This window comes from Bos grunniens, chromosome 9, assembly GCF_055505025.1.
Source record: "Bos grunniens cultivar Pamir isolate PY7600 chromosome 9, Bosgru_T2T1.0, whole genome shotgun sequence".
NCBI classification, from domain to species: Eukaryota; Metazoa; Chordata; class Mammalia; order Artiodactyla; family Bovidae; genus Bos; species Bos grunniens.
Genome location: NC_141173.1, coordinates 68,626,046 through 68,640,217, shown reverse-complemented (window position 1 = coordinate 68,640,217; position 14,172 = coordinate 68,626,046). Strand labels below are relative to the sequence as shown.

Genomic DNA, 14,172 nt, shown 5'->3' with positions numbered 1-14,172 from the left:
GACTTATAGGGTTGGCCATAGAGCTTATACAGGGCTTCCCTTGTGGTTCAGTGATAAAGAATCCACCTGCAATGCAGGAGATGCAGGCAGGTTCAATCCCTGGGTTGGGAAGATCCCCTGGGAGAAGGAAATGGCAACCCACTCCAGTATTCTTGGAGTATCCAACCAACCCACTCTCAGAAATCCCATAGACAGAGGAGCCTGGTGGTTACAGTCCATGGGGTCACAAAAGCTAAGGTGCATGTGACTTAGTGACTAAACAAGGAGAGTAGAGATATACTATGGCTAGTATAATCACAGATAACTCACTTTTATTATTTGGATTAAAGTTATTTTGGTTATTTCTTTTGTTATTTCAAATAACTAATATGTGTTATAGGGCTTTCCCAATGGCTCAGCAGGTAGAGAATCTGCCTGCAATGCAGGAGACATAGACCAGGTTCAATCCCTGGGTCAGGAAGATCCCATGAAGGAGGAAATGGCAACCCACTCCAGTATTCTTGCCTGAAAAATCCCATGGACAGAGGAGCCTGGCAGTGCACAGGGTTGTGAAGAGTTGGACACGACTGAGGGACTGGGCACACAAGCATGCATGCATATGTGTTATAAAGAACACACCATATTATTGGTAATATTCCTCAGTTACTGTTTAGAGAAGAAATGACTGGACATGGGTGAAATGCATGACTTCTTACGATGAGTTTCTGTCCTTGCTAGGGTATACTTGGTAAAAATGACAGGGGTATTACATGACTGGAATGTTGAAAGGGGGTTCTCAAAGTGTATTAGGCAGAGCCCAGTACAGAAGCCTAATTCAACTGATGAAACTTCATCTGAGGACTGAAAGTCTGAGAGAGCAGCCATTTTAGAACTAAGGGTGTTTAACATCTCTAGGAGTTATAATTCATCTGCTTTATGGCAACTTCACTTATCGAAAATATATGGTTCTCTGAACAAAAGGAAATGGCAACCCACTCCAGTACTCTTGCCTGGAAAATCCCATGGATGGAGGAGCATGGTGGGCTGCTGTCTATGGGGTCGCACAGAGTCAGACATGACTTAAGCAACTTAGCAGCAGCAGCAGCATACCCAATGTACCAGGAACTAATATTGTAAAGTTATTTATTGCTCAACTCTTACACATTTTTACAGAAACTCTCTGGACTTTCTGTTCTCTGGCTTACAATTTTGAATATACCCTCAGTATCTGCTCAAAAATGTTGGTAACCCATTGATAGCCGCTGATTTCTCCATTTAAATACCTTGTGTTTTGTTTTCCAATTATAAATGTTTCTTTTATCTATCTTAAAACAAGTAAGTCAAAGGGCAGTATCTATTTCTTTCTCTAGAAGAAATCTCTGACATATAATCCCTCTCATAAGAGGGGAGAGACTTTTGAAACACAAATATTCTCAAGTTACTTTTTTCTATCAATTATTATTTCTTAATTTTTTTTTTTTTGGCTGCATCAGGGAGCATATGGGATCTTAGTTTCCTGACCAGGGATTGAACCCAAGTACCCTGTATTGGAAATACAGTCTTAACCACTGGACTGCCAGGAAAGTCCTGTATCAATTATTATTTCTAAAGTTGACCCTTAATAAGACTTCTAAACAAAAATCAGTAAGAAGTAGGTATCTCTAAGGCATTTCTCATACAACTTGTTTACCAATTCATCATCATGAACTCAATTAAACATTATTGAGAATTCCATTATTATATCTATTGGATTTTCACTGCATTCTTTCATCCAGTTAACAAGGCCATTCATTTAAAAAGAATGTCAGCCGCTCAGTTTCAGAGCCAACAAACCAAAAGGAATCTATTTAAAAATAAATACCTTCAATTTCTTGATCATACTGAGTATGTGTTAGGGCCACATCCAGACACTCATGCCAGATTACAAATATATTTCTAAACTAGGAAAGTGTAATCCTCAATGAGTACAAAACCCACTGGAAAAAAATTTGGTTGCTTACAAATTTCTAACATCTTAAAAAAATAAGGCTCTTTGTTGTTAACTTCAGTTTCAAAAAGTAGTTGAAAATTTCCTTAAAAGGCATGGAAAATGGATTTTTTCAAGCATACTTTTATACCTTTCTTTCATTTTTTTAATGTGGAGTGAGTGGATCACAATAAACTGTGGAAAATTCTTCAAGAGATGGGAATATCAGACCACCTGACCTCCCTCTTGAGAAATCTGTATGCAGGTCAGGAAGCAACAGTTAAAACTGGACATGGAACAACAGACTGGTTCCAAATAGGAAAAGGAGTACGTCAAGGCTCTATATTGTCACCCTGCTTATTTAACTTATATGCAGAGTACATCATGAGAAACGCTGGGCTGGAAGAAACACAAGCTGGAATCAAGATTGCTGGGAGAAATATCAATAACCTCAGATATGCAGATTGACACCATCCTTATGGCAGAAAGTGAAGAGGAACTCAAAAGCCTCTTGATGAAAGTGAAAGTGGAGAGTGAAAAAGTTGGCTTCAAGCTCAACATTCAGAAAACGAAGATCATGGCATCCGGTCCCATCACTTCATGGGAAATAGATGGGGAAACAGTAGAAACAGTTTTTTTTGGTGGTGGGGGGGCTCCAAAATCATGGCAGATGGTGACTGCAGCCATGAAATTAAAAGACGCTTACTCCTTGGAAGGAAAGTTACGACCAACCTAGATAACATATTCAAAAGCAGAGACATTACTTTGCCAGCAAAGGTCCATCTAGTCAAGGCTATGGTTTTTCCTGTGGTCATGTATGGATGCGAGAGTTGGACTGTGAAGAAGGCTGAGTGCCAAAGAATTGATGCTTTTGAACTGTGGTGTTGGAGAAGACTCTTGAGAGTCCCTTGGACTGCAAGGAGATCCAACCAGTCCATTCTGAAGGAGATCAGCCCTAGGATTTCTTTGGAAGGAATGATGCTAAAGCTGAAACTCCAGTACTTTCACCACCTCATGGGAAGAGTTGACTCATTGGAAAAGATTCTAATGCTGGGAGGGATTGGGGGCAGGAGGAGAAAGAACGACAGAGGATGAGATGGCTGGATGGCATCACTGACACGATGGACGTGAGTCTGAGTGAACTCCGGGAGTTGGTGATGAACAGGGAGGCCTGTCGTGCTGCGATTCATGGGGTCGAAAAGAGTCGGACACGACTGAGAGACTGAACTGAACTGAACTGAACTGAAGGGAATCCTCCTACACTGTTGGGAATGTAAAGTGGTACTGCCACTTTGGAGAACAGTAGAGAGGTTCCTTAAAAAACTAAAAATAGGTTCATCTACTTCATTAGAACAAACTCAAATGTGGTCCTTTTTATGGCTGAGTGATATCCCATTAATGATGCAGGGAGCCCAAATCTGGTGCTGTGACTACAGAGGGGGTGGAATGGACCACCTAAAGGGGTGGGAGGATGGAGAGAGGTTCAAGAGGGAGGGGACATAGGTATGCCCACGAGTGATTCATGTAGGTGTATGGCAGAAACCAACACAATATTGGAAAGCAATTATCCTCCAATTAAAAAAAAACAACAACCTAAAAATAGAACTACCATATGATCCAGCAATCTCACTCTTGGGCATATATCCAGAGAAAAACATGGTTAAAGAGGACACATGCACCCAAAGTTCACAGCAGCATTATTTACAACAGCTGAGACATGGAAGCAACCTAAATGTCCACTGACCCAGGAATGGATAACAAGAAGTGGTACACTATACAATGGAATATTACTCAGCCATTAAAAAGAATGAAATTATGTCATTTGAAGCAATATGGATGGACCTGGAGATATCATACTAAGTGAAGTAAGTAATTTTATATTTTGGGACAGGTTTTATATATTTATATGCCAGAATTTTATCTTTCTTCCCAGTGGGTGGGGATGGGATGAGGAAGCACACATAATTGATGAATATATGGGCATATTTAAAAATTCCTTTGCAATGAAGAAATAATAAAAATGTCCATATCTTCCATTTGGTAACTAAATACAAAACTGTGGCTAAAAATATGATTCACAAGCTGGAATCAAGATTGTCTGGAGAAATACCAACAACCTCAGATATGCAGATAATACCACTCTTATGGAAGAAAGTGAAGAAGAACGAAATAGCTTCCTGATAAGGGTGAAAGAGGAGAGTTTAAAAACTGGCTTAAAACTCAACATTCAAACATAAGATTTTGGCATCCAGTCCCATCACTTCATGGCTAATAGAAGGGGAAAAAGTGGAAGCAGTGACATATTTTACGTTGTGGGCTCCAAAATCACTGTGGACAGTGACTGCAGCCATAAAATTAAAAGACTCTTGCTCCTTGGAAGGAAAGCTATGATACACCTAGACAGAATACTAAAAAACATAGACATCACTTCACTGACAAAGATCCATATAGTCAAAGCTATGGCTTTTCCAATAGTCACATATGGATGTAAGAGTTGCATAAAGAAGACTCAGCACCTGAAGAATTGATGGTTTTGAACTGCAGTGATGGAGAAGACTCTTGAGAGTACCTTGGACTGAAAGGAGATCAAACTGATCCTAGAGGAAGTTTAATCTGGAGATGGAAGGTTTGGTTATCTACAAAGATTTCAGATTTCAGTTTAAGCACGATAACATGAAAACTGATATTCATTCTATTTATAGAAGAATCATAAGATGACTTCATTAAAGTTTGAGATTGGCATTTACAATTCTGTCTGGTTCATTAAGCTGTTATCTTCCAGAAAGTTTTGCCTCTATCCTTATAGTCTTATAACTGGGTTAATAAAGAGCAAAATTTTGAGACAAGTAAAGTGCTTCCTATAGAAATTGTAACCAAATTAATTTTTGGTTGCTTGGACTCAAACCAAAAAATATATAGAAAACAATGGTTCATCTTTGCTATTATTCCTTATAAACTTGTCTGTTCATTTTTTTCTTCAACCCCATTGGTTGGCCTTCTTTGCTTTCATCAAGAATAAGGAGTTCTCATCCATGCCTTTTTAGTATACAAAAATAAGGCTTCCATTCTTGCAATCTGTATTAACTCTATTCAAATTATAATAAAATATATCAGAACATTCATTTACAAAACAGTAAGTGATGATTATTCTTCTCAAGAAATGTCTTTTGAAATACATGGGAAAAAATCTAATCTTCCATTCCCCATCTCCCCAACAAATAGCTTCAAATTAAAGAAAAAGGACCAAAGCTCATTCAATAAGATACACTGGGGAAAGTATTCTTTCTGGGAATAATACAAACATTACAATCATTTATTAATACTGAAAACAGAAGGAACTTACAGAATTAGCTTGTTTTCTGGCTTGGTTTATCAGTTCTTTTATCTCAGAGATATTTTTCTTCAGGTTATCCTCAAGCTCCTTGATGGGTTTAAGTTTGTCTATCAGTCGATCGGCTTCTTGTTCTAGATTTTTCACAGTGGCATCTGCATCTGCAACTGTACAGAACAAGATGAGTGTATATCTCACACATGCACACATGTACACACATACCCAGACACATGCACAAACATATGTATATATACACCCAGGCACACACATATGCACAAACATGCATACATATACACACATCCAGACACGTGCACATGTACAAACACACACACATGCTGCACACACAGACACACTCACACAGAAATGAACATAGCAATATGCTTAACTAAATAATTGAAAGGATTTCATCTTATCCACAAGGCAAAGGCAAGGCCATGGCAGCTGAAGCAGTTTGTGGTAGCAAATGGAAATATTTTAGTTGGGACCCAAGCAGGCCAGAGGAGATGATGTTAGAGAAAGAAGGCTGACACCTTTGGCTTTGGGATTAATATGCAAGTCAGCATTAAAGATGGAGAATATGATTAGCTTAATTCAATGCTTAATTTTTAGCTTCAGTCCCCAAACTAACCTTTATAGCACAGAAATTTAGTCAAAGAGTCAAGCAATTGGAAGCATCTTTAAAATGTCACCGACTCTGTCCAAGCCAGAACTGTACTTAAATCAGGGTTTCCACACAAAGTCAGTTTTTTTTTTCTTTTTCTCATTGTCTTTCTTTGTACATCTTAAAGAGAAAAGCTATTAAAACGTCTTCTGAAAAATATTTCAACATTGAGCAACCCTCAGACTCAAGGCCTACGTTATACTTTAAATCTCTCATGTTGCAGTTCATTTTTGTTTTGAAAAATAGTTGATTCTCCTGCTTTTTACATTAGGTTGAATCACATTAAACTGTCACTTTTGTGACAGCTAAAATTTAAAGGAGGTTGAATATTGATAAATTAGAAAGGGGTTTAACCCTAAAACAATTGAAGGTTATTACTGATCCTTAGACTTCCAGCTTGTACTTTTCATAGCGGGGGTACATGACACATGGAAAATCAATTATTCTGTCCCTAGGATGCTGGCAGTCTTATCCAAACTATGTCATTTATTATCTGACCGAGCATGTACTGTTCTGTTTTCTGTCATTGTGACTCTGATGAAAAAGTGAAACTGCTTAAGGTCCAAGGTTATTGGCCCTGATGAACTAGGAGTGATCTGAGACTGAATCTTTAGGAATAAATCAAATGAGGGCAAAGTTAGTTAAAGTTAAGTCGCTTAGTCGTGTCCAACTCTTTGTGACCCCATGGACTGTAGCCCACCAGGCTCCTCCATCCATGGGATTCTCCAGGCAAGAATACTGGAGTGGGTTGCTATTTCCTTCTCCAGGGAATCTTCCCAACCCAGGGATCGAACCCAGGTCTCTCGCATTGCAGGCAGACGCTTTAACCTCTGAGCCACCAGGGAAGCCCTGGTGGAATCTTTAGGAATAAATCAAATGAGTGCAAAAGGAAATAAGTAATATTTTGAAGTATTTTGAACTCATGCTCACAAATATGAGTTATATTGTTAGTGATGTTTAAAAAGAACATAGGTCTATTATTAACCTTAACTAATAGAGTTGCTAGATCAAGAACTATTTTCTCCTGAAATGAGGGTTGTTGAGTTCAAAGCTCCTGTTACATAATTGTATAGGGAGTCAGCATAAAGATAGTTAGCCTTTCAGTTTTACACTTTAAATAAACCATTTGTCCATTTTCTCCCTTCCTTTAATTCCCCAATATTACTCTGATTTTCTTCAAATCATTCTAGAAGTGAGAAAAAGGGATTTAAACTTAGATTCATGGAAATGAAAAAATTGTTATGCAGGGACTACTTAGGCTTAGACAAGTAATAGATCCCTTTCTTTTAAAGCTCCCAGAACTTTTTACCAAATGTTTCAGAATGGAACCTGGAAGTCCCCTTATCCCTTGCTATTTTTGCCCCTCTGTCTTCTGGAACAGTCAAAGTAATATAGAAATTATCTTCTTGAAGGTTTTTAAAAATAAATCATCTGTGATTTTGAGTCTGATATTCTCTTATGCTATAGTATTTGGAGACTTCTCACTTTTTCCTATGATTATTTGTGTAGATTTTAAAATTATTTCTGAAGATAGATTTTGATAACAATGTTTTATTAGAAAACTACTTTAGAGTTTAAACTTTATTAGCCTGCTGCTGCTGCTGCTGCTGCTAAGTCACTTCAGTCATGTCCTACTCTGTGCGACCCCATAGACGGCAGCCCACCAGGCTCCCCTGTCCCTGGGATTCTCCAGGCAAGAACACTGGAGTGGGTTGCCATTTCCTTCTCCAATGCATGAAAGTGAAAAGTGAAAGTGAAGTCGATCAGTCGTGTCTGACTCCTAGCGACCCCATGGACTGCAGCCTACCAGGCTCCATGGGATTCTCCAAGCAAGAGTACTGGAGTGGGTTGCCATTGCCTTCTCCATTTATTAGCCTAGAGTTTTGCAAAGTCCTCTCTTATGTGCTAAATTTCTTCCCTTATCTAGTTATATCTCCTGCAGAATTTTGCCTATTTGTTCTTCATTTTCCTTTATTTAAGCAGGTCAAGCATCTAAAATATTTTTTTTTAAACATCCCATTTTAATTTAAATATCATGTAGCTGAGCAAATATCAACATGTTTAGAAATAGTGTGGGGAACACCTAATGGCTGTAATATCTTTGATACAGAAAGACTGATATAATTTAAAACTTTAATTATCTTTATATTTCTAAAGATACATCTCTTGAATTTATCACATCTATTATTTTCTGTCTTCTAATTTATTAACTCTTTTTCATCTTCTTTCTTTTAGTTAGTTATTCTGTCTGGTCCTTAGAGTTGATTGCCTAACTTGTTTATTTCAAAGCTTTTTAGTAATATAATTGCACTCATTTTCCACTGAGGATAGACTTGGTCATATTTCTCAGGTTTAGATATGTTCAGTTTTATTTTTATTATTTTCTACTCTGTACTTTTGTTTTTGACTTGGAATTAAAACTTTGAGGTGTTTAAGGCAGAAAATTTTTATATCTCAGTGATTGCTCATTTGGTAAGATCTAATTTTATTAATTCTATTTTAGGCTTCTCCAAGTATAATTCTCTTGAAGTTGAGAATAATCGCTTGTAAGGAGTGGGGAATGATTTTGGGGGAAAAGCAACAACAACAGTGTAGATTTGATGTACTTTAATTCTGCTAGAAAGAAGTCATTTGGACCTCAGTGACTGCATTTGTATTATCAGAAGCATCATAATTCAGTTAAATCTATGGAAGAATTCAATGTTCTACTTTAATATGGATAACATATTTCACTAATGTTTCAAACATGCATTCACACACTAATTCATTTTCTCTATCTAGCATTCTTACTGTGACACTGGAAAGAAGAGCTATCCAATGTTTAAAGCCATACTAAAACATGGAAACATGCAAAGCTGAAGCTTTTTGCAATAAGCAATCAAGCATAAAAATTACTAAAAGGTATGCAAGGAAATATATACATACTGATTTCTGCAGGTAATTTCATATGGAAGCAAAACAGAAAAAATAGAAAATTCGTGAGAAAATATTTTTCATAGATATTATAAAGTAGTGACTGTCAAGAAAAATAGTACTTTTCACAATAGGTGCTAATTACAAATTCACTCCATTTTAAATCAAACAAGAGTTATCAAATAAAAATCCACAAAGCATGTCACTTAGCAGGCCACTGTTCATATTAAAAGGAGTTTTATTATCATGTTCTAATAAGATAGAAACAGACCCCGTGTAATGAGTGTTTATAGATATTAACTATTTCTTTTCATAGATGATAGAATCACAAAAGCGAGGTAAATATTACATAAGGGCACTCTCATTTGAGAATCAGTCTGAAAATGAATGAAATGATAACATAAAAGTGATATTTACTTTTAAAACTTTTCATTCTTTTTTTTTTGGGGGGGGGTGTGTGGTTAGGTATTGTGATTTGGCATGCCTGTGAACCAGTTATTCAGATGGAATCTGAACCACCGGGGGACCCTAACTCTGGGTTTACACAATAAAAACTGAAAAACTATATGTCTTCTTTTTTCCTTTCCTGAACAAATAATGAGGAGTGAAATCCTTTTCCCTAACTCTGAAGTGCACTTAGCTATGTTTGCACTTCTCCTTGCCCAGGAAGGAGTTAGGTTAGTAGTATCTATTATTTCAAAGTATCATTAGCCTTTGATTTGAGGCAAAGATGCTGAAAAATCAGGCTCCACTCCCCAAACAGTATTTGTAATCTGGATTATACAGTGTATAACATCAATAACTGTGTTTTTGTTATTACACTCTACAAATGTTTTAATTCCCAGTAAATACACTGGTTCTGTATAAAGAAGGCTAATCACTTGAGACTGTAAAGTACAAAGAATCAAGCATCTCCTTTGGTACAAGCACATATGAAGATAGCATTTTATTACTTGAAAGAGTAAAACAATATTAAAAATTATGCTTATTACTTAATAATTTAAATTACTATATTTAGTTCTCCCACATTTTCTCAGTAAATCCATATTTAACTCAATGTAGTTTAATGCAATATATAAAAGACATGAAGAAATATTCTTGATAAACTAGGCAAATATTTTAATTTCCTGGTAATGTTTAACTAGAATCTTAAGTAATAAAAGACCAGTATTTTCCAAATTTGAATGCATTCAAGTTGATCCCATTTAGTATTCTCTTCTAACAGGTCTGCTAATTAGAGTGCTCCTTGACCTCTAGGTTCCATGGAATTTCAACAACTCTGAGGATATAATTTCCCAAGTATAACTGCATTTTCAATTATACTAAAGGATTAAAAAGTACGTGGCATCCCTATGCCAAATACCATGCAGGCTTTGAGAATTCTTAATTTCCTCTTAACGGATGAAATTTGAATAAGATAAGCTCAAGTGAGGAGCTGGGAGTCTTGTATTCCAGTTCTGGAGCCATAGGCATTCAATTCCTGGGGCCAGTCTACGAAGGGAGGAGGGCAGACTGCATCACTCTGAGGGCTCCTTCCTGCTCTAGCAGCTGAGTCTAGGATACTTTTAGAGTGTGAAGAAATAAATGCAACAATCAAAGTGATAAAGGAGATCTTACTGTTCTTCGAAGGATCTTTTACCACAGCATTTGTTTTGGCTACACTGTCTGCTAGTTGATTATAATTTTTCTTCAGGCCATCAAGGTTCTGGTGAAGATCTTTAATCTGCGCCAGTACATCTTTAGCTGTGTCGTTGGCTTGTCTTGCTTTGTCTTTAACGGCTTGCAGTTTAGCAGCTGTGTCTGTAAGCAGAAGACGGTATGAGAAACAAAACAAAGGATCTGGAGTTAGTGGCTTAATCCTTGCTTGTCAAAGAGAGGCTGTGCCTGTGACCTCAGGGACTCAGGCACGAGGGAAAGGCTGAACTTTGTCTCACTCAGCTATAGCAAATGAAGTACATTTTCAGTGAAATTGAATTTTCTCAGGGACCTTCGTTATGAATACCTGATTAGCCCTTAAAATAGCAACGTGATTATTCTAAAAGTTCATTGTGGAAGGCGATATTGTGATTTGCTGCTGAACATATAATCATATAGCTTCATTGAAAGTACTTTTAACATTTAATCTGCACTTCCAGGGTTGGGGGGAGGGAACGAATGTATTTCAGTTTTGGTAGAGAGAGACTTTTTCGGATATATTAGACCATGTGTTTGCGTAAACAATTTATATTTGTTATCAGCAATGGATATTTTCTATGAACATATTTACTACTGAAGAAGTGACATGAAAATCAGTAAAGTTACTTAGGCTTTTTAATGTCAAAAAAGTAAAAAAATCATTAAGGTTTTAATAGTTCCTGTTAGGTATAGATGTGTTTCCTTCACCATAATTTTTATAAAAAATGTACATTGTACATATATTTATGTGCCTACTAATATGTTGTGGATTAGTGGTTAAGATCACAGCCCCTGAAGTTAAACTGTGAGGTTGGAATCTTACGTCTCTTTTAACAGTGGCCCTCAGTGTCCCATCTAAGTTTGCCTGTTGTAAAGGGGAGATAATAATGCTGCTCACCTTGTAGGATTAGTATGAGGGTAGCATACACTTGACATAAACATGCTGAATAAGCCTTGCTTAATAAATGGTAGCAACTCTTGCTACTGTTGTATCATGCTATTAAAATATAAAAATAGTATCCCCAAAACAAGAGTGCTTTCAGTAACTAATAACAAACATTAACTCCAAATAACAGGTAATGCATAAAAAGATATTATAGACATGGTTCAATCTTAACATCTTAATGTTTTTGCCAAGAAAAATGTGCCGAAAGGCAGCTGGTTCTCACCTATTACTGTAGATACTGTGTACGTGCTAAATCGCTTCAGTTGTGCCCAACTCTTTCTGGCCCCATGGACTATAGTCTGTCAGGCTCCTCTGCCCATGGGATTCTCCAGGCAAGAATACTGGAGTGGGTTGCCATGTCCTCCTCCAGGGGATCTTCCTGACCCAGGGATCAAACCTGAATTTTTTATGTCTCCTGCATTGGCAGGTGGGTTCTTTATCGTTAGGCCACCTGGGGAGCCCTGTAGATACTGTAATAAACTTCCACTTTGTGGTAATAAATCGACATTTTAGAGGAAAGTGTCTGTATGATTTTATTCTTTCCCACCAATATAAGATTTCCTGGGCTGAAATGTGGAAGAACAATACAATAACAAGACATCTATTATTTTCTTTTTTGTAATTGATTCCTACAAATGTCAGTTAACAAATGATAAACATCATGGTGCAAATAGTTTCTCAGTTTCTCATTCTTACAAAGAATTCGTAAGTAAGAAAACCATTATCTAATAGCCTGACAATGGGACAAATACAGTGCTAGGAAATACAGGCCGAAGTTGGAACATTTTAAACAGTGCATTTCTGTTAGGATAGTTTGCATTGTCTGGAGTTCTTACCATTTGGAATGGCTGCTAGCTTGTCCAAAGTGTCATTCAAAGCTCTCAGGAGATCCCCGTTTCTGCTATTGGCATCGTCTAATCTGGCTGTCAAGCCATTCAGTCGGTCATCATTTTCTGTGAACAGAAAACAAAAAAGGATGAAACAATTTTAGTCATCTGTGAACTTACAGATGGATATAAAATTTCAGGTTATTTTATTTTATAAAATTACTTTTTATTGGAGCATAGTTTCTTTACAATGTTGTATTAGTTTCTGTAGTATGGCAAAGTGAATCAGTTATGTGTTCATATATATCCCCTATTTTTTGGATTTCTTTCCCATTTAGGTCACTGCAGAGTGTTGAGTAGAGTTCATTGTGCTATACAGTAGATTCTCACTAGTTATTTAATTTAGACATAGTAGTGTATATATGTCAATCCCAATCTCCCAATTCATCCCACTCCTGCTTCCTCTCTTGGAATCCATACATCTGTTATTCTTGTCTGTGTCTCTATTTTTGCCTTGCAAATGAGTTCATTTCATGCATTCATCAAAAATGAGTGCATCATTTTTCTAGATTCCACAGAAAAACAATATTATACAATTTCAGGTTATTTTAATATGAAATTATTTAATATTAAGAAAATTGATTTATTTTAACTTATTGGCATCTGTATACAAATATATTTCAGATCAGATTATAAAATATATATTTATATGTCCACGTGACACACAAATATATTCAACAATTATATTTTCTCTGGTATCTAACCTTTATTTGACTTAATTTGATGGTTTTCTATGGAGAAAAACTGAAAGATTTGGTCTTTTATTGCATTTATAATGATACCCTCTTGATATCACTCAAATGTCATTATTTTTAAAACTTTATTATCAAAATGGACACTGAATTAGTTTTTAAAAATCTCAAATAGATATGACTGTTAAGCAGAATCTCCCAACTTTACTAAACATCACAGTAATATTTGAAAAAAATAAAAATCAAAGGCATGAAAAAATAGCCTCTGGCACATTTTTGTTTTTTATAGAGAAAATAAAATTTTACAAATTACTTTATGTAGGCTTTATATAGGTTTTTTCTTGCTACTTTAGCATGCTTTCTTTAACATTAAAATATATCATTTACTGTGGAAGTGGAAGTGATTGCTCAGTTGTGTCTGACTCTTTGCAACCTGATGGACTGTAGCCTGCCAGACTTCTCTGTCCATGGAATTCTCCAGCAAGAATACTGGAGTGAGTTGCCATTCCCTTTTCCAGGGTATCTTCCTGACCCAGGGATCGAACTTGGGTCTCGTGCATTGCGGGCATAGTCTTTACCATCTCATCCGCAGGGGATTCAGACAATGCAGTATTACTAGTATAATTTGTCCAGCTTCTCTCCACTAATTTTTTAACATGTTCAAATGTTTTTAGTTTGTATATAACATTGTATTTTATAGCAGATAAAAACCAGGAATGATACAAGAAAGATAACAATGGTGTGAAGGATGATATACTAAATAATGTACTTGCATTTTATACCTGGTTGTGCTGGTTAATTTGTTTTCTCTGTGCAAATATTTTTGTTTTTTCATTTAAAGAAGTTAAAGAAAAAAAGTAACTTGAAATGCTGAAGACCATTATCTACCAACACCGACTGTCGCTCTCATCACTTTGCTGGTACCCAGAGTGGGCAGACCAGGAGAGACTACATCTCACTGAACAGAGCAGAGCAGTTTTGATTGGATTGTGTGTCCACCCCTTGTTGAGGCAGTGCATCTGGCTTCTTGGAGGAACGAAACAAGCCACTGGCAGCTTAGGGAACAATCTTTGTTTTTATTGGCTTCATCTGGGAAGACTAGCAAAGGGAAGGGAAGATAGAT

The 14,172-nt window shown here is 36.6% G+C and overlaps 1 protein-coding gene across 3 annotated transcripts in view; it reads right to left on the bottom strand.

Annotated features, from left to right (window-relative positions):
• Positions 1 to 14,172, bottom strand: part of LAMA2 (laminin subunit alpha 2) — a 707,472-nt gene that overhangs the window by 81,248 nt on the left and 612,052 nt on the right. For 2 of the 3 annotated variants that reach the window (XM_086317878.1, XM_086317879.1), the window contains 2 exons: positions 12,307 to 12,423; positions 7,902 to 10,650 (listed from right to left, as the gene is read on the bottom strand). In XM_086317878.1, coding sequence (XP_086174004.1) covers positions 10,274 to 10,650; positions 12,307 to 12,423 — 494 coding nt within the window. In that variant the 3' untranslated portion in view covers positions 7,902 to 10,273. Of the gene's footprint in view, positions 1 to 5,288; positions 5,444 to 7,901; positions 10,651 to 12,306; positions 12,424 to 14,172 lie in introns of those variants that run through there. The other variant, XM_086317880.1, reaches the window with a different exon arrangement.